This window comes from Polyodon spathula, chromosome 4 (assembly GCF_017654505.1).
Source record: "Polyodon spathula isolate WHYD16114869_AA chromosome 4, ASM1765450v1, whole genome shotgun sequence".
In the NCBI taxonomy this organism is placed as follows: Eukaryota; Metazoa; Chordata; class Actinopteri; order Acipenseriformes; family Polyodontidae; genus Polyodon; species Polyodon spathula.
The window spans coordinates 91731579-91759511 of record NC_054537.1 but is presented as its reverse complement, the minus strand read 5'-3'; the positions used below and the strand labels follow the sequence as shown (position 1 = coordinate 91759511).

General features: G+C 38.9%; 1 protein-coding gene across 3 annotated transcripts in view; it reads right to left on the bottom strand.

Annotated features, from left to right (window-relative positions):
* The window catches only part of creb5b (cAMP responsive element binding protein 5b), a 140606-nt gene that overhangs the window by 89792 nt on the left and 22881 nt on the right, over positions 1-27933 (bottom strand). For all 3 annotated transcript variants that reach the window (XM_041249038.1, XM_041249037.1, XM_041249036.1), the window contains 3 exons: positions 25480-25573; positions 22366-22487; positions 15974-16131 (listed from right to left, as the gene is read on the bottom strand). In XM_041249038.1, coding sequence (XP_041104972.1) covers positions 15974-16131; positions 22366-22487; positions 25480-25549 — 350 coding nt within the window. In that variant the 5' untranslated portion in view covers positions 25550-25573. The remainder of the gene's footprint in view (positions 1-15973; positions 16132-22365; positions 22488-25479; positions 25574-27933) is intronic.

Below are 27933 nucleotides of genomic sequence, written 5' to 3'. Positions count from 1 at the left end.
CAAAGAGGGTGGAGATGCTGTCCCGAGAGCCAGAGAGGGAGGAGTCGCCGCTCCCAGAGCCAGAGAGGGAGGAGCCGCCGCTCCCAGAGCCAGAGAGGGAGGAGCCGCCGCTCCCAGAGCCAGAGAGGGAGGAGCCGTCACTCCCAGAGCCCAGAGGGGAGGAGCCGCCACTCTCAGAGCCCAGAGGGGAGGAGCCGCCACTCTCAGAGCCCAGAAGGGAGGAGCTATGGCCCAAGGATGCCTGCCTTGCACCACTCAGGGATGCCATGCCCGCTCCGCTTAGGGAGGGAGGAGATGGCCGATTGCGGCCGGTGTACGTTGTACATGGGCGGAGGTGTGCGGCAGAGCAAAGCTGTTGAATTTGTGTTTGAATCCTTTTGTTTTTCCCTTGTGCACTTTTATTTTGTGTTATTTATAATAAAATCGTTATTTTTTTTTAACTGCAGTCTGTCTCTGGGCCTCTATCCACTCGCCAGCCTGTCACACTCCCATTAAAACGAATAGCTGTTCAAACCTTCTAAAGTTCATAAGTCTAGCAAACAAAACACGAGACTAGATAGTGAACTTCAACTTCAATTCTTTGTCCACTGTAAATCTTTAAATGAATATGAAAAATATTTTGTATAGCATACTTTAAAATGTAAAAATGTTACAGTACAGCATGCTTTTTGTCATTTGCTTTAGCATACTGTTCAGCAGTATATCTGGCCACGAGAAAGAAGCAGGTGTGTCAGGTATGTTTAAGAATGACCTTCTTTAACCTGCTGAATTACCCTGGTGCTTCCCCTTCTAGCACACATTCTTGGAAATTGCTACATTCACAATCACTGGTGTGAAAATACGGTGACGAAGTACATGGAACTCACATTGCTCCTGCAAGCTGTGCATTCTTCATGCACCGCCAAGACACCTTACATTTTGTGTGTCGCTATGCATAAAATAGGCAGGAAGAAAATATATGATCAGTACCGCTGAGAAACAACAAGTGTCTCTTTTACGAATCACTGGGTCAGAACTGAATTTGTTCCCCAGTGTGAATTTGTTCCACTTTCGGAGATTACATTTGACCATGCTGCCGTCTGCTTTGTGAATAATTCATGACACATATTTATATGATTATAAAATTAGTCTTCTTTTGGTTCAAGTGGTTTATTGTGTCTTTATTGCTTTTTAATTATTGGCCCCATGTCATCTATTATGCTTAATTCTCAAACTATGTTTTATGAACTACTAAATTTTAGGTTTTTATGAATCCAATTCTTAAGCACCTGATTTATAATAGGTAAAAAAAATAATGAATGGCACATGCCTGTACTGTTTCCCAATATGCAAATCAACTAATTAAGCATTCACTTCTGATTCTCAAACTCATTAACTAATTACAATTACGTTTGTAAATGTTGGCCTGATTGTGGTGAACCTTATATCGTTTGGTTTGGGTTTACAGAAGTACAAGATGGAGAAACACAGGCCACTGCGTGCTACATGTCAACACATAAAGAACATGTAAATGGGAAAACATGCTTTTTAAAGATATACGGATAACAGCAGTTATAAGACAGGGGCAAAGAATCCAACATTTGATGTTAGAATCTGTATATGTTGACAACACTGACTTACAATCAACAAGAAGTGTGTGTGAACAATGTTAGGCTATACAGGGGCCTACTGATTACGGCACTTCCACTTTTAGTATAATACAACCTACACCTCAAGAATAAATGCTTCTGGCTCCAACGAACTCTACATTAAAGATGGAAACATCGGTGGAAAAAGGGTTTGTGGGTTGGTTTGTGGCACGGCTAGCACGGGATGTGGGAGTTGTGAGAAACCCAGCAATAGAAATCAAGAACTCAAAAACTCTGAATTAGCTGATTAAGCCCAACCATAGCACTGTTGAAGTGTAATACAGTGCTTATAGTAAGTATTCACCCCCCTTGGATGTTTTCACATGTTGTTGTGTTAAATCCGGAAATCTTGATGCATTTGATGCATGGGAAATGCTTGCCTATTGGTAGGTATTCACTGAGCTCTCTACACCAGAGCTGCCGATAGGCCCCTTCCTGGATGACATCCTCGGTCCCTCCTACGGTGGGATTAAAACTGTCATTCCACAGAAGCTATGTCTCTTTTTGTATCAAAGCTGTGAGGGCAACCGATGCGACCTCCAGTGGGACAGTCGCTGTTTTGAGAGGGGCTGTCTTAGGGTCCGTAAACCGTGACAAACAACGAGCTGGTCAGAATGACGCAGAGCTCTTGTTCTATCCAAGTAACATCTCAGCGCCCGCACTGAACAGAGGAAGTTCAATTTCCTATCCTCCTCCGATGCAAATGGAGGTGTATGGAAAGACTCCAGTTCCACAGACTGATTCATATGCAAGGCTGTGATCACCTTTGGGAGGAAAGCAGGGTTTGTACACAGTGACACCCTGCTGCCATTGTCCCAAATCCGCATACAGTAGATGTGCACAGACAGTGTCTGTAGCTCACTGACCTGCTTTGCGGAGATGATAGCCAAGAGGAAGGTTATCTTCATAGACAGAAGCTTTAACTCTATGGAGTGTATGAGCTAAAACTGAGCCTTTGTGAGAGCCTCCAGTACAACATCAAGGCTCCATTCGGGGAGAACGGCCCTCCTGGGAGGGTATAACCACCGAACGCTATTGAGAAACCGGGTAGCCAAAAAATGTGCACCCAGAGATAATGAATCTACAGGGGCATGGCATGCAGAAATAGCCGCTAAATACACCTTCAATGTGGAAGGTGAGCTACCACCATCAAGCAGTTCTTGCAGAAACTGCAAAATAACTGGCATGGGCAAAAAAATGGGTCATGACCTCTAGTCAAACACCAGTTCAGAAAACATTTCCACTTATAGGCATACAGCTCCCTAATGAAATCTGCCCTGGCACGCTGTAAAGTGCCCACAATCGTGTCTGTAGCCCTAGGGCTGTCCAGCAGTCCCGTTCAGAGGCCAGAACCATACTTGGAATTTGCCCGGTTCCGGATGCCAGAGGGTGCCTCTTGTCTGGCTGAGGAGATCCAGGAGGAGGAAATCTCCCAGGGCTGCCCTTGTATGAGCTGGCATAGGGTCAAGAACCAGATTCTCCTGGGCCACCAAGGGGCCACTAGCAGAACTGTCACTTTCTCTAACCGGACCTTCTCCAAGATGGCCAGGACCAGCGGTACAGGTGAAAATGTGTAAAGGAGCATCCTGGGTCATTTGTGGGCTAAGGCGTTGACAGCGAGTTCGCCATTCCGGGAAGTTGCATCGCTTGTAGGGACAGCAGGTTCCGTTGTGCTCAAGTCAGGAGCCAGAGGGCGATGCGATGTAAACCCGGGGACCGGAGGCCACCCTCATGGCTGACATACGCCACCACTGATGTGTTGTCCGTTCGGATCAGCACATGTTTTCCGTGCAACACCGGAAGAAAGTGCTGGAGAGCAGGGAAAACAGCCTGCAGCTTCAGCATATTTATGTTCAGGGCTATCCAACGGGCCGACCGGGTGCCACGAACTCCTCTCCCTTCCCAGACCGCCCCCAACCCAAGTTGGAGACATCCATCATCACCACTTGGCGAGTTTACACCACTCCCATCCTTATGCCCGAGGAGTAAGCGCACCAGAATTGCAGTGTTGTGCAGTGAAAAGATTGGTCTAAGGCCACAAGCCTTCAGTACCCCTGCGGGGATCCTGCCTTTCAAACGCTGTCAGGGTATTTAATACATGTATTTAGGAGAAGACACGCAGAGTAATTTAAATTTGAGAACCTCAAACCATCAAAATGACAGTTGTGGTGGTTCTAGTGTTAAGTGCTGGTGCTCACATTTATTAACAAAACAGGAACAAAATAAAATATTGTAGGCCAGTTATTAGCCTTCACTACAGATACAAACTCCTCTAACAAACAAATAATTTAGCTTCCTTTTTATACATGTGACCACTCCTCAAGTAGCACCAATTCCCTAACTGGGGAATGGCCACACCTGTGATTGCTGGCAGGGACACTTTAACCCCATCCCTGCCAACCTTACCCCCCCAACCCCCACCCCTCCCTTCACACACACACACACACACACACACACACACACACACACACACACACACACACACACACTATTTACAGCAGAAGGGCTTCTGTCTTGCTACAGATACATTTCCATCAATTTTCTTTCAACTAGCACAGTGGTGGCCAACCCTGGAGAGGGTTGGTCCTGGAGAGTCTCAGGGTGTCCTGGTTTTTATTTTACCCCAGCCTCTTAATGATGTAATTGACTTAATGATTGGGTTTAATTGGTATTTAGCGATTGATGATTTAGAGCTACCTACAAAACCTGCAGCATTGTGGCTCTCCAGGAACATGGGTTGGCTACTCCTGGACTAGTGTATAAGCTCTAACGAATAACCAACCTCACTGAGCATTCTGCTTATATAGTGCAGCTGCTGTACTGAAAATGGGCCAAGAAGGAACAATGTATTTATTCCACAGGCTTCATTTGACTCTGAAGCAAAATGATTTAATTATTTAGGGAGATGCAAAACTTTTGGCCATAGCTGTACTGCTAATTCACTGTATTCTAATAGATAAAATTAAAACTGTACATGTAATAATGGAAAAATACAATACACTTAGCCTTGATTTATGATGGACTATATTGTATAGTGAGATTTTTTTAATATGTTTCACCGGTTGTGCTGGAGCAGAGCAGCAAATTTTTTTCTTGCATCAGAGCACAGTAAACCCTAGCATCGGCACTGTTTACACTTCCTTTGTGGTCTTGTGGTAGCTGCCCTTTAAAACACATATAGAGCGTATATATAAAGTGTACTTTATTTGAGGTTGATAGCATTTTGTATACTGCTTTAATTAGAACACTTAGAGGCAGCTTAAACTTTTTAAGCACTCTGACTTCAAAAGTTGCTATCAGCAGTCCATAGCATAATGCAATCTGACTTGTAAACAACAGTATCAGTGCATATTTAGGCTTTCTACAATCTTTGTTTGGCGGGGGGGGGGGATATCTTGTGTGCAAAGCTTCATGCAAAAAGTTGCAAAAAACATCCCACTTTCAAACTATGCTGTCTGATTAACAGAATATGAAGAGGATTGCAAAGTCTTCCTGTCTGTTTGATTCTATGTACTGTATGCAGTCTTGCCCGCAACAGTGATGACTTGTGTACTTGCATGAGTAAAAAGGGTTTTGAGCAGGCTGAAACAGACAAAAACCTACTTAAAGTTAAGACCATTCAAGCGCTGCTGTTTTCAATCTTGTTTAAAGTACAGCATGAAAAACGGAAACACTTGCTGAGCCAGTGACCTGCTGTCTTTGTTAGTCATACTGTACTGGAGAGGTCGAGTTCATTACAAGCCTCTATGGTCTCTATAGCTTTACAAGCTATGGTCAATGTTTTTGCATCACCCTACAGAATGAACACATTTTGCTTTATAAAGCGAATATAACTTGCTGAATAATGTTACGTTAACATATTGCATGAAATACAGCTTTGCTGTTTTCCATATACGTAATTAAAAAACTGACAAATTAAAAAATGTGACATTTCAAAATCTAATTATATATATATATATATATATATATATATATATATATATATATATATATATATATATATATATATATATAGATTAGGTTCAATCCTAGGATTCTTAAGAAGAACATAATGTTTAACTTCAGGTCATAGCTGTACACATACAAAGCAGTAATGAGACAAATTCTATAATAAGTTGAAATGCTGTCAATGCATTTTAAGCTGAACAAAAACAGAACAAGCAACGCATTTTTTTTTTTTTAAAACTCTTATTAATGTTTTTAGCCTAGAGCACATTTTACACTAAAAGGGCTGAGGTACAGTGCGCTCACCATGCTCTGCCTGACTTGTTTGTCTAACTATGTCTAACTTATTTAACTCTGACAAACCTCAGGAACATATGTTTATTATTCCAAAGCACAAAGCATTACAATCATTTGGACACCACTTCGCTTTGTATGATAACATGAAATTGAAATCTCCAAAGAGTAGATTAAAAACAAACAAAAAAAATTAAATGCATGAGCTTAAACTGGTTTCTGTCAGTGTGCTTCCCTTGAGAGCCTAACAGAGGGGCAATGTCAATGAACTAGACTGATGTTTTTTAGATTTCACAAAAACAAGTCATGCTAGAGACTTAAAATAAACACCCTTCAGAAGCCTCCACTCCACAGGGAAGGCTCTCTCGGCTGGAGTCCGGCCCGCCCTTTTCTCTCTCCCCTGTTCTAGAGGCCAAGCCTCCAATCCTAAATTGCAAAAAAACACTCTCTGTAAATTTGTATTTATGGGTAAGTTAAAGCAATGTTCCTGTTGCAATGTTCCTGTTCTTAACTTTGTATTGTAGGATGTTAAATTCAGGATAATATATATTATAGTCCATTATAAACTGGCAAAAGGTAATTGAAAAAAATAAAGTTGAGCTATCTTTATTGCTTAGTTATGTATCCTCTTCGTGTCGAGTGGCACATCAGGCTCGCACAAGACTTCACTAGCTTCCTCTGTCCTGGGCTTTCTTTGCTGCCATATCGAATTTGAGCCAATGTACTCCAAGCTATCATCCCATAAAATATACATTGTAAAAATTAACAGCTAAAAATGTAATGCCATGAAGTGGCAGTTTTGTAGGAATATGATATTAAAACTAAGAATGCAGGAATCAGCAATGTAAAAAGTTTTTCCAGGTCTATTTCATGTACTCTAGAACAGTAGAAATTTAGAACATTACATTCATATTTATTTTCGAAAGGTGCAATACTACAGCCAAAAGTTTTGCATCATCCCACAGAATTAACACATTTACATTCATAAAGTCTAATTAAACTTACTGAATAATGTTACATTAACATATCGAATTACACATCACTTTGTAGTTTTGCAATATCTATATATAATAATATATATATATATTATAAATTATGTCTTAATGCTAAAATGCTAGGTGATGCAAAGCGTTTGGCCATAGCTGTGTATTCTAATAGAGAACCTTTCACACTATTAATTTTATACCACATATAAATAAAGCCATGTAATCGTGGTGTGCAGGAACCCGAGACTCAACACCAAGGGCAAGCCATTTTGATTTAGAAGACTTTTAGCTATTAATAAATTTGAGTTAAACTAGATCAAAATTCTATCTATCTATCTATCTATCTATCTATCTATCTATCTATATATATATATATATATATATATATATATATATATATATATATATTTACTATATATTATATAATTAATGATTATATTAAGAATTATAAAAGCTTAAAAGATATTTTTAATAAACTTTGGCACGCCCACAAACAAGCGGGGGGAGAGCGGTTGTGTTTACTTGACGGTGTTGGAAGGTAAATTAAGGGAATGTCATATGTAAAACTAATAGGGCGTTTAGTATTGGTTAACTTTGCTGGAAGGAAAGAGCATGGCTGAGTGCAGTATGTCACATCCCAAAATAAATAAATAACTTTTTCAACTGAGGGTGTTTCCTGTTATTTAATAAATCTTTGGAATAACTTTCAGATTTTTGGTCTATGATCCAGAAATCAATATTCAAACCTAGTTTAACGACTTTAGTATCACCCAGTGTAATTTCTAGTATAGAACGCTTTAAAAGATGAAAATAGGCCAATAGTCAAAGTTAAATAATGCAGCTGATTAATCGCTACACTGGAAATCCATTGTCAGGAAACAATCAACAATAATGCCCTGGGCCTAGGACAGTTTTTCACTTAAAAATAAATAAATAAATAAATAAACACATACATGTGGCCACTTTGATGTCAAGTTCAAAACTGTGGAGCCCCTAAATACTTACAGGCAAGAACCTGAATCATAACAAGGGATTTTTTTTTTTTTGGTTAACATTAATAAGTTGACCTATACTATAATAGTTGTGTTATGTGTGTTATTGTCTTTCCAGTTTAAGGTTTATTTTGTAGATTTCTTAAATCCGGTTAGGACTTGTTAAGAAGAAGAAGAAGAAGAAGAAGAAGATCAGTACCAATCCCCTCATAATCTCAATGTACACAGACAGGTAATTCTGTTACTAAATTGGATCAGTGTAACAGCTAACCTGCAGAATGAATTAAGTACATGGCCTTTTTAAAAACCTACAAGATTTATTAGACAGTCCACAGAAACAGCACACTGTGGTTGACAGGGTGAGTTACAACATGAATAGCAGCCAGAAAAAAAAGCTTGAAAAAACCAGTGCATTACACACTCTTGGATCCTGTCCAGGAGCCACCCTGAACAATGTTGACATGTAACCTCTGTAATCAGTACTGAGTCAGTGGAAGAGATTCCTGGTGTATTGCAAACCTCTACTGGATTTGGAAAGCGCCCTGGTTCTGCGTCGCCTGGACTGGAGGCTGATATCAAAGCCCGACTAATTTTAACTTTTGCAGCATTTTAAGCATTTGCAGACCTGCAGCATAATAGCTGTGGACACGAGCCAATCTACACAAAGGTTTTTAAATCAAAATAAACAGCTGCCTCAAAAGGTGCTAAAAACAATTTCATTCATTCTTAAGTACTCTACTTAGACGTCACTGTCATATTGGAGCTCTCTGAAGTAACGAAAGGGTCTAGAGAGGATATAGCAAGTACATGTGTATGTGTGAATATATGTGGATATGTACAACATGTAATAGTGCTCGGCAAATTACATAAGATAATATATAAGTTCTGCATTCCTATATACAGCATGCAATAGCATGTATATATTTACATAACACGTTTTGAGAGTTATAGTTCTAAGGTTGATTACATTTTCCGGATCTCCTATTGGAATCCCTCTTGCATTCATTATAACCCAAGGGCAGTATGACTGGCAGAATCACATTGTTATATCTCATTACTAAGCTTGTGAGGAGCTTGGTTTAAGGAAAGTTCAGCTCTTTAATTTAGTTGGAACAATTCTACTTGTTATTTAAACAGAATCCTCGCTGAGCATTCACTGAGTGGGGTGTTTATTCCACTGACAAGGGAGTGATGATAGGCATCTGTATTACATGTCTCTAATATACTGTTAGTTCTCATTTCTCTGTAAAGAAGACAGTACATGCAGAATTGACGCCTTGTTCAGGAAGTACCTGTGGAGCACATATATTAGTAATTTAGTAATCTCGTTGGTAGATTTCCCCCGTAACTGTTCTGCTCTGTCCACGGGTATTTCCTGATGAAGTCCAAACAGACAGCTTGTTGATTTTAACATTTTAATTTCCCTTTTTCCGGTATGTGTACATATTACTTGCATCCCCCCCACACACACATCCCTTTGATAATCATTGTATTAGCTGTTGTATTACACAACTATAGATTTCCTGCATAACAGGTTATTTTCCACAAAATCGAACCCCCCTTTCCTTTTACTGCAGGAAGCACTGCACTGTTGTAGCAGGTCATCTAACTGCATGAATTTGGTCCATTATTCAGTTTTTAATAGACCCACGAGAGGTAGTAGTTAGCTCTGACAGAACACTGGTTGGTGTCAAAAGTGAATTTTTTTTTTTTAAATTTTCACAAAAGGCAGTATTATTCTTCCAGAGTGGGAACAGTTTATATAAGATACTGTTGCTTAGAGGCAAACATCAATAACTGTTATCTGTTTTTCCAGGATAGTGTGTGAAAATTGTTTAAAAAATGCTGCTCAAGCTAAATGATTTTTTGGCAGCAACCATTAAATTGATAGGATTATGCCAGGAGTCAAAAATAATTAACATAGTAAATGCTACCATACCATTCAAATTCAATATTAAGATGAAGAGAAAAAACTAGTTTCATTTGACTTTTTTGATACAAAATTATTTTGTTTTAAAAAACAAGTTTTATATATATTTTAATTAAGCTATTAAAAAAACCCTTAAAGTTGAACAACTTTCTCAAAAGTATTTTATTCTTTTGCTATAGATTTCCCCCCCTTTGACTTGGGTCAATGTTTCATTGCCACTGTAGGTTCACTTCCTGTAGATCAGTCTAATGAGACCTCCCCTGTGCCCACCTAAACTGTTAAGTAAGAGATTACATAACCCTGGAAATATAAAATCACTACCTCAGATGGCTTCTAAAATATGAGGTTGTGATCTGTGGCGCCAGCCGTCTTAGTCAACAGGTCAAACTGAACAGAGGCGTTAGATTTTTTCCAGAAGTGTTTCATAAAACTGAAAATATGAAATTGCCACCTGAAATGCTTCATGAAATAGTAGTTGCAACAGAGGAGGCAGATTTGCAAACTTCATAAGTATGCTTAATTAAGAAAAATGTGCTTCCTTACCTTACTGCATATGTGGGAAAATAACATTTAAAAAGATTTACTACCAAAAATTAGTATACATTCAATGTAGATTTCAAAACAAGAACTGTTGCCATGTTTTTCAGGAAACTCATCTTCCCTTCTTGACTAAGAAATCAGCTGTCTCTCAGCTAACTGGCTGCTCACTCTAAAGCAGTGGAAACACTAATATCATTGTGCACGGTAAAAGTGCTGTCTTGATCTGGCTAACCTTGACTTACTATCAAGGGTCTGAAAAACATCACATAAGTTAACAGACAGCAACAACGGCAGTTCTGACAGGAAAAGAAATCTAGAAGATTACACAGCAGGGTGCTTAAAGCATTCAAAACAAATCCATTCACCATCAACATGCAAACCAAACATCCCAGTTAAGTTTAATATATTGCTTGCCAAAGCCTAATTTCTACCAGAAACATGCGGTTTATAAGATATCTAAGTGGTGTAAACCATAGCAACAGCCTTCTATTTAACAAAGGGGGGTGTTTTAGTGGTACACCCCTCCCTCTTCTCTTGAGTGCTTTAAGGAAGCTGATTCAGTTTTGCAAATATATACTTTTTTTTTTTTTTTTTTTATGAAAAACACAATTAAAACATGCACCATACATATTGCTCTTTCTAGCATTTCCTGTCAAGGAAAACATTTTGTTTAATTCTCAGTGATTTTATTACCTAATTCTGTAAATGAGAAAAAAATTAGTCAACATGTCGTTTCATTAAAGTGATGTATCTTCTATTTAACTTCAGTAGTATTGGTACTCAGCATTTGGCACCATCTGGTGAACATACATTGTAATTGTGCTAATATTCTTATAGATATTTTGAAGGTTTTTGTTAAAAGGAAATGTAAACCCTAATCACAGAATGTTGACATTAGTCTGACCTGACAGCCTGAACAACAATACTTTTAGAATCATAGATAACTAATACAATTGACACCAGTAAAGCCGGTTTAACTATGTATTGAACAGCTAGTCTCTTGCAGGAAAGCAAGATAATAAAATAGGCTCTATGCAGTACCTAGCAGGGCTAATCTAGTGGGGACTATGGCAGCAGAGAAGAATGAAGATCAACAATGAAGATTGGCTGCCAATTGACTTGTGAAACAAAACACTGCTCCCATCCTTGCTGTGACTTGTGTTGCAATTGCAGCTGCATAATACATCAGATTTTCTATGGTACCGAAAGGATGTCTTTACTTTCCAGGAGGACTTAGTTACTATCCTTTGGCTCCAAAGCACTGAATCTGCCACCAATGATTTATCACATTTTCTGAAGATACTTGTTGGGTACTTTACTATTTAATAAGTAGTTATGATTGTTGATTCTGCATGGCATTATGCATTATGCATTAATTCACTCTTTTTCATGGGAAAGGCACAAAGGGGCCAAGATTACACATGTAGCTGATAGCTGAGCTGTGTTTTGAACCCAGCACTCAAGACCACAATACCCCCAGTTTACTATTAGTTCACACCACTGCATTTTTCCTTTATGCTCAAATAGGATCATTAATAGTTTCTTTACTGTTTAGGCTCTTTGACCTGGTCACAGTTTGAAAGTAGAATTGTAAGTTTGTATAGTGTTTCATTCACACTTTAAAAGGCAGCGTTTTCTAGTTAAAGCTGAGGTCTGGGTGATCAGAAATTCTTGATTTTCAAATTAGACAGTGACTAACTGCAAGCCCCAAGCCCTCTATGTCCTTTTGACTCCCATTTTCTTGTAAAACAAGACAAGAACAGCAGCAACCCAAATTAAATGAGTATAAGGAGGCTTAACATCTCACAAAAATTAAGAGAAGATTAAAAAAAAACTAATTAATGAGAAGTTATTATAGAGGTCATATTCTGAGCACAAGGCTGAGACAGTAACAATGACACCAGATTCACCGTCTCTAAACAACTTTAACCAATACTTAAAAAGAAAATGAAAAAGACTTGAACTCATCTCATAATTACAGGCTGTAAAAGTGTCTATTAGATAAAGAGTGCCAAGAGCAGGATCTTGCTCCCAGTATTAGTAAGTGAGCCCTTGCTGGTACATGTCAGTGCTGTCTTCCAGTAACAAAAGATAACACAGACTGGCTCTGCTGCCTGGAGTTGAGCACCAATACATTCCCCTATTAACCAAATTCTACGAATGAGACTGATTTTTTAAATCTTAAAGGTTATTTCTTCCAATGATTGTTTCTTTGACGGGCTCCATACGAGAAGGGTTACCTTATTTCCAGACTGGCAGGCTATTTATTACACTATTTATCAGACACGTTTACAAACACAAAAGTACACGTGCTATATGTTCTATGCGCATAGCAACATCAAAATACAAAATAGGCGTATACAAATACTCTCGTTCCCGCTTCCAAACACCCGCTACAGTGGCTTGCAAAAGTATTAACCCACCGGCATTTTTCCTATTTTGTTGCCTTACAACCTGGAATTAAAATTGATTTTTATTTGGATTTCATGTAATGGACATACACAAAATAGTCCAAATTGGTGAAGTGAAATGAAAAAAATAACTTGTTTAAAAAAATTCTCAAAAATAAATAACGGAAAAGTGGTGCGTGCATATGTATTCACCCCCTTTGTTATTAAGCCTCTAAATAAGATCTGATGCAACCAATTACCTTCAGAGGTCACATAATTAGTTAAATGAAGTCCACCTGTGTGCAATCTAAGTGTCACATGATCTCAGTATATATACACCTGTTCTGAAAGGCCCCAGAGTCTGCAACACCACTAAGCAAGGGGCACCACCAAGCAAGCGGCACCATGAAGACCAAGGAGCTCTCCAAACAGGTCAGGGACAAAGTTGTGGAGAAGTACAGATCAGGGTTGGGTTATAAAAAAATATCTGAAACTTTGAACGTCCCACGGAGCACCATTAAAGCCATTATTAAAAAATGGAAAGAATATGGCACCACAACAAACCCTGAAAGAGAGGGCCGCCCACCAAAACTCACGGACCAGGCAAGGAGGGCATTAATCAGAGAGGCAACAAAGAGACCAAAGACAACCCTGAAGGAGCTGCAAAGCTCCACAGTGGAGATTGGAGTATCTCTCCAAAGGACCACTTTAAGCCATACACTCCACAGAGCTGGGCTTTACGGAAGAGTGGCCAGAAAAAAGCCATTGCTTAAAGAAAAAAATAAGCAAACACGTTTGGTGTTCGCCAAAAGGCATGTGGGAGACTCCCCAAACATATGGAAGAAGGTACTCTGGTCAGATAAGACTAAAATGGAGCTTTTTGGCCATCAAGGAAAACGCTATGTCTGGCGCAAACCCAACACCTCTCATCACCCCGAGAACACCATCCCCACAGTGAAGCATGGTGGTGGCAGCATCATGCTGTGGGGATGTTTTTCAGCGGCAGGGACTGGGAAACTGATCAGAATTGAAGGAATGATGGATGGCGCTAAATACAGGGAAATTCTTGAGGGAAACCTGTTTCAGTCTTCCAGAGATTTGAGACTGGGATGGAGGTTCACCTTCCAGCAGGACAATGACCCTAAGTATTGCTAAAGCAACACTCGAGTGGTTTAAGGGGAAACATTTAAATGTCTTGGAATGGCCTAGTAAAAGCCCAGACCTCAATCCAATTGAGAATCTGTGGTATGACTTAAAGATTGCTGTACACCAGCGGAACCCATCCAACCTTGAAGGAGCGGGAGCAGTTTTTTCTTGAAGGATGGGCAAAAATCCAGATGTGGCCAAGCTTATAGATACATACCTCAAGAGACTTGCAGCTGTAATTCCTGCAAAAGGTGGCTCTACAAAGTATTGACTTTTGGGGGGGGGGGGGGTGAATACTTATGCACGCTCAAGTTTTCTGGTTTTTTGTCTTATTTCTTGTTTGTTTCACAATAAAAAATATTTTGCATCTTCAAAGTGGTAGGCATGTTGTGTAAATCAAAAGATACAAACCCCCAAAAAATCAATTTTAACTCCAGGTTGTAAGACAACAAAACAGGAAAAATGCCAAGGGGGGTCAATACTTTCGCAAGCCACTGTATATATATAGTGCATCACATTCGATTGCACCTTATTGCACCTGGAGCAATCAGCCACGACTGTATGCGATCGATTGCATGCAATCATGCATGCAATTGAATAGCACCAAAATTGCATATTGTATTGTGGCTTTAAGACATGTGAAGCAAGGAAAACATATAGAATTAAAAAAGTTGCCTAGCCTGTAACAAGAACTGAACAGAGCACTGCGTTGTCAGAAATGACTTGTAAGAAAGGCTTTGGTTATAACAGTTTCCTATTTAAAAAAAATGTTTATGAACCCGTCAAAAAGTAAGAGCTGTCACCATTGTGATTTTTGTAAAATCCTTGTTATGAAGAAAATAAAACTACCCTGGGGACACATTCCAGCCCTTTCTGGTAAAAACAAAAAATGTATTAAGCAGCGAGAACTTTACACGTACTAGTAGGCAGTTATCTTATGCTCCTATGCCACCAAGTTGCATCAAATCTTAGGAAGAAATGCGGGTGTATTGCATACATTCATATCAAGAAAGAAATGCATTTTTAGAAAGTCCAGTAAAATAGTGTCAGTCATTGGGTTTAAACATCTAGAGGTCAGACGCAATTGGGATGATAAAAAAATAATTAGAGAGGCATATTATAGGTAACCACAAATATTAACACCCGTATGAGGGTCGATACTATTTTTCACACGCTTTGTGTTGTAGAAATCAATGGCTATCGACTAAAAAGCAATCCTGACTTTACTCCAAAAACAGAAACATAAATATTCAGGAAAATTCAGGGAAATGTATAACAACTTCTATTCCCCATTCTAGATTACAATTATGTCATCTATAGGACAGCTAACAAGGAGTCATTGAAAAAGATGGATACAATGTTTAACAGGATCTGTAGGTTTGTACTCCAGTGTACCCCACTAGATCATCATTGCCGCTTATACTCCAGGTTAAATTTACTGACACCTGCAAACGGAAGGAACTACCATTGGTATCTGACTCTCCTTAAAAGGGCACAAAATGCACTGCCTGTTTACTTAAACAGTTCTTTTCAGGAGTTCTCTAGTAGGTACAGTTTGCGCAATGTCAGTGGTACTAAATATTTTGGAACACCTACAGTGAAGAGTGTTGTGGGTAGAAAATCGTTTGCTTTTGCTGCAGCCTCTGACTGGAACCACTTGCCAGTTGCGTTTAGATCAGAGACCTCACATAGCGATTTTGTACTTTTGTTCCAGTATTTATCCGAGCCCTGTATGTGTACTGTATGATTTTACTGAACTGCTCGTTGAACTGCACTGTGTTTTATATTTGTTTATTTATTTATTACTGATTGACTGTATTTATGGTGTCTTTCTGTTTTTGTTTGTGGAAAACTGTAAATGTATTTCTTTTGCCAGGACATCTATGAAAACGAGTTAAACTATTTCATATGGCCTTCCTGAATAAAGAATTTTCAAAATAAAAATATCGCAGTAACCTAGACATGGGGCTCCACTTGCAACCTGGTGACATCACAAAGTATAAGCAACTTATCACCCTTCAGACTGCCAAGTGCAAGGCACTATCACTTGAACTAGGAGGATACTCCTGGCAACTACCTTTAAACCTTGAAATCTTAGCAAACAAGGGCTGACGCCTCTTACCCGATCTGTCTGTTTGTCGAAGGTGCTTGTGTGATGACCGAACTGGACTGTGGGGATGGCATGGCTTGCTGAATCCCAATGCTGGTGTCGTGGTTTGGCATCCTTGTGTGAGGGGGTTGGTGTGAAGATGGTCCTGCTGAGCCGTGCATCGAAATGTTCTAGAAAACAAAAACCATGAAGGACATAATATAGTGAATACAAACTTGCCCATCACAAAATATCGTTAAAACAGTTTTAGGAATGACAGTATATTATTATTATTTTTTAAGTCTTTTCTAACAAGTGGTCACACAGGCCATTAGGAAGTTCAGACTGCATATTTCCACCCATCTTCCCTGAATTAAAGGAAGTTATCATTGATGAATATTGAAATATCACTTCAGAACAGTGGAAGAGTCATTTCACTGTATCAGTCCTGTCATGGTTACCCATGGTGACCCTACAGCACAGGTCTTTCTAACGTATTTGTATTCCCTGTAAGTCAGTCAAGCAGCTACTGTAGAGTGGCTTACTGCTCTTCCTCTATTTCCCCTCTCTTAATTTTAGCCTGAGTTTGTTAGTGTCAGTTGGAGGGGTCTCTCAGCTGGACACTTGTAATAATGCTGAAAGACTAGTACAGTTTGAAGAGAAGCAAGACGTCACCTTGCCTGACCTCTATCTATCCACAGTACACACTGAAGATAACGCATCTCTCCACTTTGAAATGGTGATTGTGAATGTGTGCTAGTAATCACATGGTTTGTATTTATCTTGCATTATTTAGCTAATGGGGAGAAGGTACTATTGATCCCAAATCTCATCAAGCAGCTTCTTGAAGGATCCCAGGGTGTCAGCTTCAACAACATTACTGGGGAGTTGATTCCAGACCCTCACAATTCTCTGTGTAAAAAAGTGTCTCCTATTTTCTGTTCTGAATGCCCCTTTTTCTAAACTCCATTTGTGACCCCTGGTCCTTGTTTCTTTTTTCAGGCTGAAAAAGTCCCTTGCGTCGACACTGTCAATACCTTTTAGAATTTTGAATGCTTGAATTAGGTCGCCACGTAGTCTTCTTTGTTCAAGACTGAACAGATTCAATTCTTTTAGCCTGTCTGCATATGACATGCCTTTTAAGCCCGGAATAATTCTGGTCGCTCTTCTTTGCACTCTTTCTAGAGCAGCAATATCTTTTTTATAGCGAGGTGACCAGAACTGCACACAATATTCAAGATGAGGTCTTACAAGTGCATTGTACAGTTTTAACATTACTTCCCTTGATTTAAATTCAACACTTTTCACAATGTATCCGAGCATCTTGTTAGCCTTTTTTATAGCTTCCCCACATTGCCTAGATGAAGACATTTCTGAGTCAACAAAAACTCCTAGGTCTTTTTCATAGATTCCTTCTCCAATTTCAATATCTCCCATATGATATTTATAATGTACATTTTTATTTCCTGCGTGCAGTACCTTACAAGAAAGAAAGACAGGGTCACTGGTAACCCAATCAGGAAGATGTATATTAATGTGACCCTGTCTTTCTTTCACAGTTCCAGCCCTTAGGGCCTTAATGAAAACTAATTGGGAGAAAATGGAAACTGTACTATTTGTAAGTGTATTCTATATAACCTATATGTTCAATTTAATAATTACACTGAAAGAATAAATTCATTTGATAGTTTTTCCCATTCAGTTCCTTAAGTCTTGCAAATACAATGAATGTACTGTATTTGATTTAAATAATTTCAAACAGGTTTTGAAGGGACCAAGAAAACTACATTTACCACAAGCATGCTCAATTAATTCAATTTTTTTCCTTACCAATTTTAATTAGTGTTCATAAATAAAAAGAGTTGGTATTAAAAGTTATGTGTTTTTTAGTGAAGGGCCTCTTATTCGTTATGTGCTCTTAGAGCTGTGGTTTACTTCATTTGATCCTTTTGACTCTCGGAGTTCCCACAAGCTCCAAACTTGAGATATGCAAGATATCAGGCTCCAGGCCCTGGTATTGTTTAGTCATAAGCATTAAGTGAGATAAAAGGGTTATGATCAACAGGCCCCTGATATTCCCTGTCCAACAGCAGCACTCAACAGCAAATACTCATAACAAGTGTTGATAGCCCCAGTCAAGGCCTCAAAGACTTCAGCAGTAACATTCGTTAAAGGTCTATTGATGTTAACCATCCACCTTGATTCTCTGCAAGTGCAGTCCAGGTTGTATAAGTTGCTCATCCACGGCTCTGCCTTCACCTTGGTGCAGTTTCCAATTACAATGCAGAGTATAGGTTAACTTTACACAAGACCAGGAGAGAAGCATTTTCAAGCTTGTTGACGGGGCCCAGTTTAAATGTAGAAACCCAAAAGGCTAACAGTGTCTTAAGGTTTGGAGCAGATGACATGCCAGTGAGACTCAGCCATTGACGTGAATTTGAAATAAGTACCTGACAGGCAGACTTCTGTTACCTACCTGTCTAGAAGGTAAGCAGATCTGACTTGGTTTTAGAACAACTGCAATAGAGACGCAAAGTACAGACAGAAAAGCAGCACAAGCAACCTGACTGCTTAAGCCTTGTTTTAGACTTAACGTTTGATGGAAAATCATTGACCACTGTCCCTCCTGCTCTCTATATGGAGCCCTGAAAACTGAATGAATGGCTGCTTGTGTTTTACCCTATCAGTCCTTATATATATATATATATATATATATATATATATATATATATATATATATATATATATATATATATACATACATACATACATACATACATACATACATACATACATACACACACACAGTGCCTATAGAAAGTCTACACCCCCTTGAACTTTTTTCACATTTTGTTGTGTCAGTGCCTCAGAGTTTCATGCATTTAAATGGGGATTTTTTTCTACTTATATACACACCATACTCCACACTGTCAAGGGGGATAAAAGTTTTTATTGAAAAAAATATATATATATATATTAAAAATACAAAACTGAAAGATCATAATTGGATAAGTCTCCACCCCCCGAAGTTAATACTTGGTGGAAGCACCTTTGGCAGTAACTACAGCTGTGACTCTGTTGGGATAGGTCTCTACCAACTTTGCATACCTAGATTTTGCAATATTTGACCATTCTTCTTTACAGAACTGTTCAGGCTCTGTCAAGTGCCTTGGGGAGCTTTGATGGACAGTAATCTTCAAGTCATGCCACAAATTTTCAATTGGATTTAGGTCGTGGCTCTGACGGGGCCACTCAAGGACATTTGCATTTTTGTTCCTTAGCCACTCCATTGTAGCTTTGGTGTATGTTTTGGGTCGTTATCATGCTGAAAGGTGAACTTCCATCCCAGTTTCAGCTTTTTTGCAGAGGGCAGCAGGTTTTCCGCAAGGACTTCTCTGTACTTTGCTCCATTTATTTTCCCTTCTATCCTGACAAGTTCCCCAGTCCCTGCCAATGAAAAACATCCCCATAACATAATGCTGCCACCACCATGCTTCACAGTATTGATTGTGTTCTTTGGGTGATGCGCTGTGTTGGGTTTGTGCCAAACATAACGCTTCGCATTTAGGCCAAAAAGTTCCATTTTAGTTTTGTCAGACCACAAAACTTTTTGCCACAGCTACAGAATTTCCCAAGTGTTTTTTTGCATACTTCAAATGGGATTCAAGGTGGGCTTTCTTGGCTTCCCACCCTACCATACAGGCCAGATTTGTGGAGTGCTTGGGTTGTTGTTGTTACTTGCACACTTTGACAAGTCTTGGCCATAAAAGCCTGTAGCTCTTGTAAAGTTGCCATTGGCCTCTTGGTAGCCTCTCTGATCAGTCTCTTTCTTGCTCGGTCATCCAGTTTGGAGGGACTGTCTGATCTAGGAAGAGTCTTGGTGATGCCATACACTTTCCACTTCTTAATAATCATCTTGACCATGCTCCAAGGGATATTCAAGGCCTTTGATAGTTTTTTATACCCATCCCGTGATCTATGCCTTTCAACAACTTTGTCCCAGAGTTCTTTTGAAAGCGCCTTGCACTACCTACACAAACTGCTGAATTTATCCTGAAATCATGTGAATCACTACAATTTAACACAGGTGGAGGCCTGTTCAATATTAGTGGTTCTCATGATTTCAGAATAAAAACATCTGTCTCTGTGAGGTTCCTTGGTCAGGAGGCGAATTTCAAACAAAGGCTCAACCATGAAGACCAAAGAGCTTTCAGAGCAAGTCAGGGATAAAGTCATTGAAAAGCAGAGATCATGGAAGGTGCATTGTACCACCCAGACACTGCCTAGATCAGGCCATCCCTCCAAACTGAGCAGCCGGGCAAGGAGGAAACTGGTGAGGGAAACCACTTTGAGGCCAACGACAACTTTGAAAGAGCTACAGAGTTCAATGGCTGAGATGGGAGAAAATGTGTATCAGTCAACAATATCCAGAACCCTTCACAAAAGTAGCCTGTATGGCAGGGTAGCAAGAAGGAAGCCATTACTAAAAATAAGCCATCTCAAAGCCCACACGGAGTTTGCAACAAAGCATCTGAGTGATCCTGTAAAAATGTGGCAAAAGGTGTTGTGGTCAGACAAGACCAAATTGTAAGCCTGTGTGCAAAGTTGGTAGAGACTTACCCAAAAAGACTTGCAGCTGTAATTGCTGCAGAAGGTGCTTTCACCAATTATTGAGTTGATGTGTCTGAATAATTATGCAATCAACATATTTCATTTTTTCTTTTTAGCTTTTGCTGACATTTACTGTAACTTATCTTACCCTTAGAAGTCTTCAGTTTGAGCATTCAAGCTTTTAATAAAATATTAAGTTTAAAATGAGGAAAAAATGTGTATGCATTATTTTGTAATTTCACAAAATGGGAAACCACAGGAAAGGTCTGAATACATTTGCAAGGCACTGCAAGCTGCAAAGGAGGCTTTTACAAATGGTGCTGAAAGTCCCAAACTGTCAAAAACCTTATCCCTGACCCTGGTAAAAAAAAACACCTTCTATTAACAGTTAAGCAAGGAAAGCTAACTGGCATTGTTGTATTGGTGATTCAGAAAGAAGTAAGCCAAGTTAAACTGCATTTGACTTAGGTTCACCAACCGTCCAAAAGTATCAAAAGAAGAATGTCAATTTACAATACTGTGCTGAAATTAGAATATGTGTTCTTCAACCAAGTAGCCAAAGCACAGCGAGCTCGGGAGACATCGTCCAGCTTGCAATGCTTTTACCACAGATTGTTATTGGTAATATTCTGGATAGCCTAGACGGAATTTATGCAGTACAATGGATGGATCTTAGACGGGACCTGGCACCTGATGAAAACTAGCACAAAATGGGCTATTTGTTGTTATACATATAGGAAGGTAGGGTCCTAGGTAGTTTGCCTGGGGCCCCATAATCTGGCCCTGCTCACATCTTATTACCATCAGCAGCATTATATCTGGTCCCCTGCACTCTGCTTGTTTTTTTTGTTTTTTTTACAGTATACAGATATGTTATAAGAGATAAGAGAAAGAAACAGTTTGTTTTTTCATTTTGAAAAATCATTATATCCTGGATTTAAGTATAAAAACTGAGCACCCTCACTTTTTCTTCCAACACAAGAAAAGGAACCAGTGATCACAGTGCTAACACTATTAAGACATAATCTTTTCCCATCAGAACCAGCCAAAGCACATTGTGTAGGGCAATGTCTCTTTGAGATGAGATATCTTTCCCTGTCTCATTCATCTGTCCCAAGGGTTATGTTGCATTTTAACTGCAATGTGTATTTCCCTTCAACTCAGGTAAGCAGAGCCAATTCAAATAATGTCCAGGTACTTTCTAAATACTGCTGTGATGCAGGGGTTGTTCACCAGCATCCAGTATCCAGTCACACCGTGGAGCTAATATAATCCATGACATGTGTTTTGGATCCTTAATGCTCAGGTCTGTGGAAACCTGAATCCAGCTGGCTGTAGGTGAAGCTGTTGAACCTGATCCCTCAGTGCCGCTTACCTGGATCAGGTCTGGTTACAGAGTCCGTCTCACTCTCTGACTACTGCTGGGTAAAGGGGTGCTCTTTAGCCTGTATGACAAATGATTAATTTACACCTACACTCAGTTAAGGGGGTATAATGTAAAGCATGACTCATGTTGGTTTACTGTCCCTCATAAGCAGGAACTATTTATTTTGGGGGTGGTGGAGGGGTATATCACTGGCAAAACTAAACTGCCCCAGAAACATTATCCATTAGCTAATCAGACTGACACTGACAAAACAGCGCTATCCCCCTATGGGATGTCATGTACCTGCTGTATATTACTCTGTGTTGATATCATTGTAACCACTTTCCACTCTGGTACCACTGTCTTCCTAAATGAAGCAATAGCACAGTAACTCCGTGCCCACAGTTGGGCCTTCTGTCATTGTCGTAAAGTATTTCCAGTTACCTACCCTTTTATTGTCCTCCTCTTCCTGTGCCTTTCTGAACTCCTGCTCTATGGAGCAGTCCAGTTCATTGAAGATCCCCACTTCTTCACAATTCTTCAGAAAGCGCGTTGGCGTAGGTGTCTGGTCTGGAATGAGTTGATAATAATTTAATAAACTGCTGTTTTACATCTGTCATTTAAGAAGCTGGTGTGTTCATATTTTTAAGGGTTGATCTGGGCATGGCTTGACTGGTGAATTGAATTAGCACAACATATAGCTGACCTATGAAATAAACTGTTGGATTGTATTCCTTGCAATTTATTTCTCATTAAAGGTCCATGGGTACAGGTTAAATCCAGTAAATGGAAAGGGCAGAGCGGCTATGTGAGTTTGTATTACAATCCCACATTGCATTTCAACCCTACCCTACCATCAACCTAAATCATACTGGTGGAGATCACCACACTAATTTTATTAGCCAGGCCGGTCTCCAGGTTTCCAGCAGTGAAAGCAGGACAGCAATTGTACTGAACAGAATATTCAAGTTTGAGAAAAGCAAACATAAAAGACAGTCTTTGCAATGAATGTATACATTTACAAGGCATCACATAGGCCAACATTGAGTGAGTGAGTGGTTACCGTTCTAACATCAGCTAAGTCCCCACCACCCTCTAAACAACACTACCCTTGGGGCAATATAAGGTTTCAGGTTCAGGAAAGATCTGCTTATTAAAGTAAAGTGCATCTTCATGTGTCCTTTGGCTGTCAGTCATGTGGAGAGAACAGAGGCAAGCCTATGCTGGCTTTCCCCCAGAGCATTCCTCATTACAAGTGCAGAGATGTCAGAAATATGTATTATTTAAAGACCCTAGATTCAGAAGTGGCAATGAAAACACTTTTAATGCAGAGAGGTTGAACTGGAGGCCCGTGAAAACGATACCTTGTGGTGTAGGTCACTTTTGACACCACACTGTAGGAGGGATTGTGACCCTCGCGATGTCAGCTGTGCCCCCTTTAATTTGGTTTTGCCTTAAAATAATATACCCCAATCTTCACGTATTAAAAGCGCCTCATAGTAGGGACAGCGCACCCCACGTCAAAGAAATCCAAGAGCTCTTGGTTGTTATATCAGGGAATCTGATATCGCCTTCCAAAGTGAATAAATATTAGGAAGGCATAAAATCACAGCTGTTATTGTTCTGCATCATTGATCACACAGATCACAAGCTGTCCTTATAAAAACAATCTCTGCAAATGTCCAGTCTGTACAGAGGATAAGATCAGAGTTGTGTGTTGTCTCGATTATATTATGACTATGTTTCACAATCCTTTCATAAACTGCTTTGAGACATTAGCAGACATAACTAGTATAACAGCTCTAACTAACTAACATTACTGCCCAGTTATGTCTGAGCTTTGTTGTGTTGCTTTATTGTTTTAAACAGGTTAGACTGAAAGGAAGCTCAGGACTAAGCTTCCCACAGAGATTAAATGGATCCGGGGCGTTGATAAAGGAAAGTCAGACCCTGCAGATAAACACCCTTGCCATGTGCTTCTTTCTCCGATAGGTAGCTGAGAGTCGTAAAGAATGAGGGTGGAATGTGCGTTCAGCAGGTGATTACATTTAGGCTGGCACATACTGTTACATCCATCAGGTTGTGGGACAGTAATTCATAATAGCAGCTCTCTCAGGCGTGGGACAGTACCAATAATGATTGCTAACAAAGTCTCTATACCATTGTAACAGGGCGAGCAACCCTGTACAGTGTTCAGTATTTATTTTAGAACAGGGTTTATTTATTTATTGTATTGGGTTTTATTTTTTATTATATATATATATATATATATATATATATATATATATATATATATATATATATATATATATATATATATATATATATATGATGGCGGAACGCCATGCATTTGTTTTTGTTATTGTTTTTCTGGCAGAGACGAAATTGGCAGCCCATCCTCTGCCAGTTGCTGATTAAAAACCTCGCGGTAATGTGTGGCTGTCGGCTCGTGCATTGTTGAACTAGCCGGCAGTGACACAAATTAATAAACTCGTGCAGATTGTAGCCAAGGGGTAATAAAATAATTACGAACTAGTTAAACCCTTCGGCCACCGTACTGAAGCAAGCAACTCTCCTTGCTCTAGGTGGGGTGTTCAGAGGAGGAACGAGAGCGAGCGAGAGATTAATTTAAAAACTAAGAAACATATAGGAACAGTGAAGGCGATTGCCCAGCCTGACCTATTTGTGTTCGAGAGTTGTTTTTGTTTATCTGTTTCATTTGCGCTCTGTGAGAAAGTTTATTTTTGTTTAAATATTTTTTTTGTTTTTGTGTTATTGAAAATAAACGGCACATAAGCCATTGCACCATACCTACCTGTGTGCTTCCTCATTCTGGCCTGACGTCACCACAACGCCATTTCCTGTCACAACTATATATAGAACTCTCACAGAATAACAGGTGCATAAACACTCTGTTCTGATTTGCATATCATCATGTTGTGACTGACAAAAATGGTCCCAACAATTTTTTTAATAATGTTCTTTCACCACCAATAGCAACTGTTAAGAGCCGAAAACAATTAAAAATATCTAATTAAGAAAATTAACGGTTCAATTAAGGGTCTAGTTATGTAATTGAGAGCGCAGTTGGAATGAAAACCCGCAGACACAGGGGTCCTCAGGACCAGGGTTGGAAACCACAGGACTAGAAGATGCATTGTCTAAACAATTGCTAACTTACCTTAAACGCTGCTGCTAACCTCCATGTTAACACCTAATTGTAAGCAAATTAGTTTTAAGGCCAAAGTTAGTTACAGCTAATCAAAGAGATACAATAAATAAAAAAAAACCTTAAAAAGAAACTACAACAGGACTTTGTTAAACGTACTGTAAAATATCTAGCACAACCTGAAAACTTTGGCTTGTACGTGCAAACTTGTTCAAAGTTCCCTGAACGAATAATGTGTTTTTTAAGGTGTTCCCCCTTTACAAAAAATAAATGCAAATAAGGCTCTTTGGCCACAGGCACAGTATACCTCAAAATAAAAATACAGTTTGTCAATAAATCTTTTCTGTGAGAATTGATCATATCAGCAAAGCTGTGCTGCCTGTACTTTCTTACCTGATAGCATATTATCATTTTTTATTGATGGAAACTTCAAAGTCATTTCATGCTTGTGCCTGTGAATCATCAGATGATCCTCAGTGGGAAAACGCTGTCAGGCACAAAAAAGCTGGCATTAGTGTACAAGTTAGAAATGTGCAGAGAAAACCAGAGAGAGGTTGTAGAGGGTTCACCATGGACTTGCACTAAGATAACTAACTTACTAAACTCATAACATCATAATAATTCACACACACACACACACACACACACACACACACACACACACACTTACAGAGAGACTAGGGTGTGTGAACTATGCATCAGCTGCAGTGCAGAGTCACTTTCAACAACATCTCACCCGAAAGACAGAGCAGAAAGAGGTTCAGTGACTTGCTCAGGGTCACACAATGAGTCAGTGAGCGAGCAGGGATTTGAACCGGGGCCCTCCTGGTTACAAGCCATTTTATCTTTTGTTTTACATTCCAGAATCAAACACATTTAAATTTAGCACTTATATATATATATATCTATATTATATATATATATATAATATATATTAGATTAATATATATATATATATATAGACTCTGTGTGAACAAGAATATTTTTATTAACTTGTACTTTAACTTAATGAGGAGACACAATACAGTAATCCTTTCCTTATTTCTTTAAAACACATCTTTACAGTTTGTATATAATCTTGAGAGACTTTGTACATACATTTATTATTTCATACTGGTGTCTAATATTGCAATTCAATATAATTACATTTTATATTCATATTCGGTATTGTGTTTAACTGAAAAAAGGGACACAAACTACAGTTGTTCATATCTTTTCTTTAGCCAATCCCTTACAGAAATAACCTATATAAAGTACTATAGTAAATTGGTCAAGTCCTATAAAATATCCTATAGGATTTCTTTAAAACCTTTTTAGTCCTATAGAGTGTCCTATAGTACTACTACAGGGAGACCCTTTTGAGTTCTATAGGAGGATATTTATTTTAAAAGAATCCTTTAGGATTTCTCTAAAAACCTTTTTAGTCTCATAATGTCCTATAGTACCACTATAGGATCATATAGGACATTTCTGTAAGGGAACGCACAATAACTGGTGCAAGACCTCCAATATAAAAAATACATATTTTACCATGCTCCTAAATTATAATCTATGGCATTTTTTTGAATTTTGGTCGAAATACAAATGTTTTTGCATCATATTACAATCATGTTTCAATCCATGCAGGTTAAATGCTTTCAATTAAGACAGTGAGAGTTCACTTACAGCTATTTTTGTATTTACCTTTAATGAGCTAACGGTACCTTTTTACAACTGCATGTCATGAGAAGTGCTTTTAAATTTACTCCAGCACATCATTGCGTAACACACAAGCCAAGGACACTAACAAAGGACTATAACAAGGCTAAAATGCAAACTAACTGTGTGTTCCACTGCTAGGCTTCTGTTCTATAAAGAACCATATGGTTTCAAAATCAGAACAATTAGTTTTGTTTAAGTTCTATAAAGAAACATTCCTGTATAGAGAACAACAACAGGTTTTAAAACAATGGGTTCCATATTAAACTAAAGGGTTATTAAACTAGGGGTTCCTTTACTTAATGCTTCATATTCTGAACCCTGAATTAGAGTTCAAATTCCCTTTTAAACCTCATTATACTGAACCCTGTGTTTTTCAGTATATTACAATGTTTATAGAAGCCAGAAGGAGCAATAGGGTTCTATATAGAATAGCCAGGCCTCACCATGTCTATCAGCATATTATTAATGTTCACTTTGTACATTCTTGGAAGCTCAGTAATTTGGATTTGCTGCAGGCCAAAATACTGTATGTATTAATTTAAAATAAATAAATAACCATTTATGAAGAAAAGTGATGTTTCAATATACTGTGTTTAAGTTAAGCTGACATACTGTTTAAACTAAAGCATTGTTGAAATTTTCAGCGAAAAAATAACGGTAATAGTAATTTAGTGTACGAAATGCTTCATATCGTGCAGTGATACTGGCTTGCTGAAATGCTTCATATCGTGCAGTGATACTGGCTTGCTGAAATGCTTCATATCGTGCAGTGATACTGGCTTGCTGAAATGCTTCATATCGTGCAGTGATACTGGCTTGCTGAAATGCTTCATATCGTGCAGTGATACTGGCTTGCTGAAATGCTTCATATCGTGCAGTGATACTGGCTTGCTGAAATGGAAAAGGCCTTGTTCATAATAATGACTTGATCACAGTTCTGGCTTTAGCAAAGACGGCTTATTAAAAGTCCATTTCAACTGTACAAACCCCTCAAACCTTCCCATCCGAGAGCTAGGCTCGATTGTGATTATAACATCATGAACACAACACAGAAACAGACATGACTGTGGACTATTTTTCATAGAACCAATATGATTAAAATTGAGAAATATAAAAAATATCAACTTTGTTTTAAAGTTATGGGAA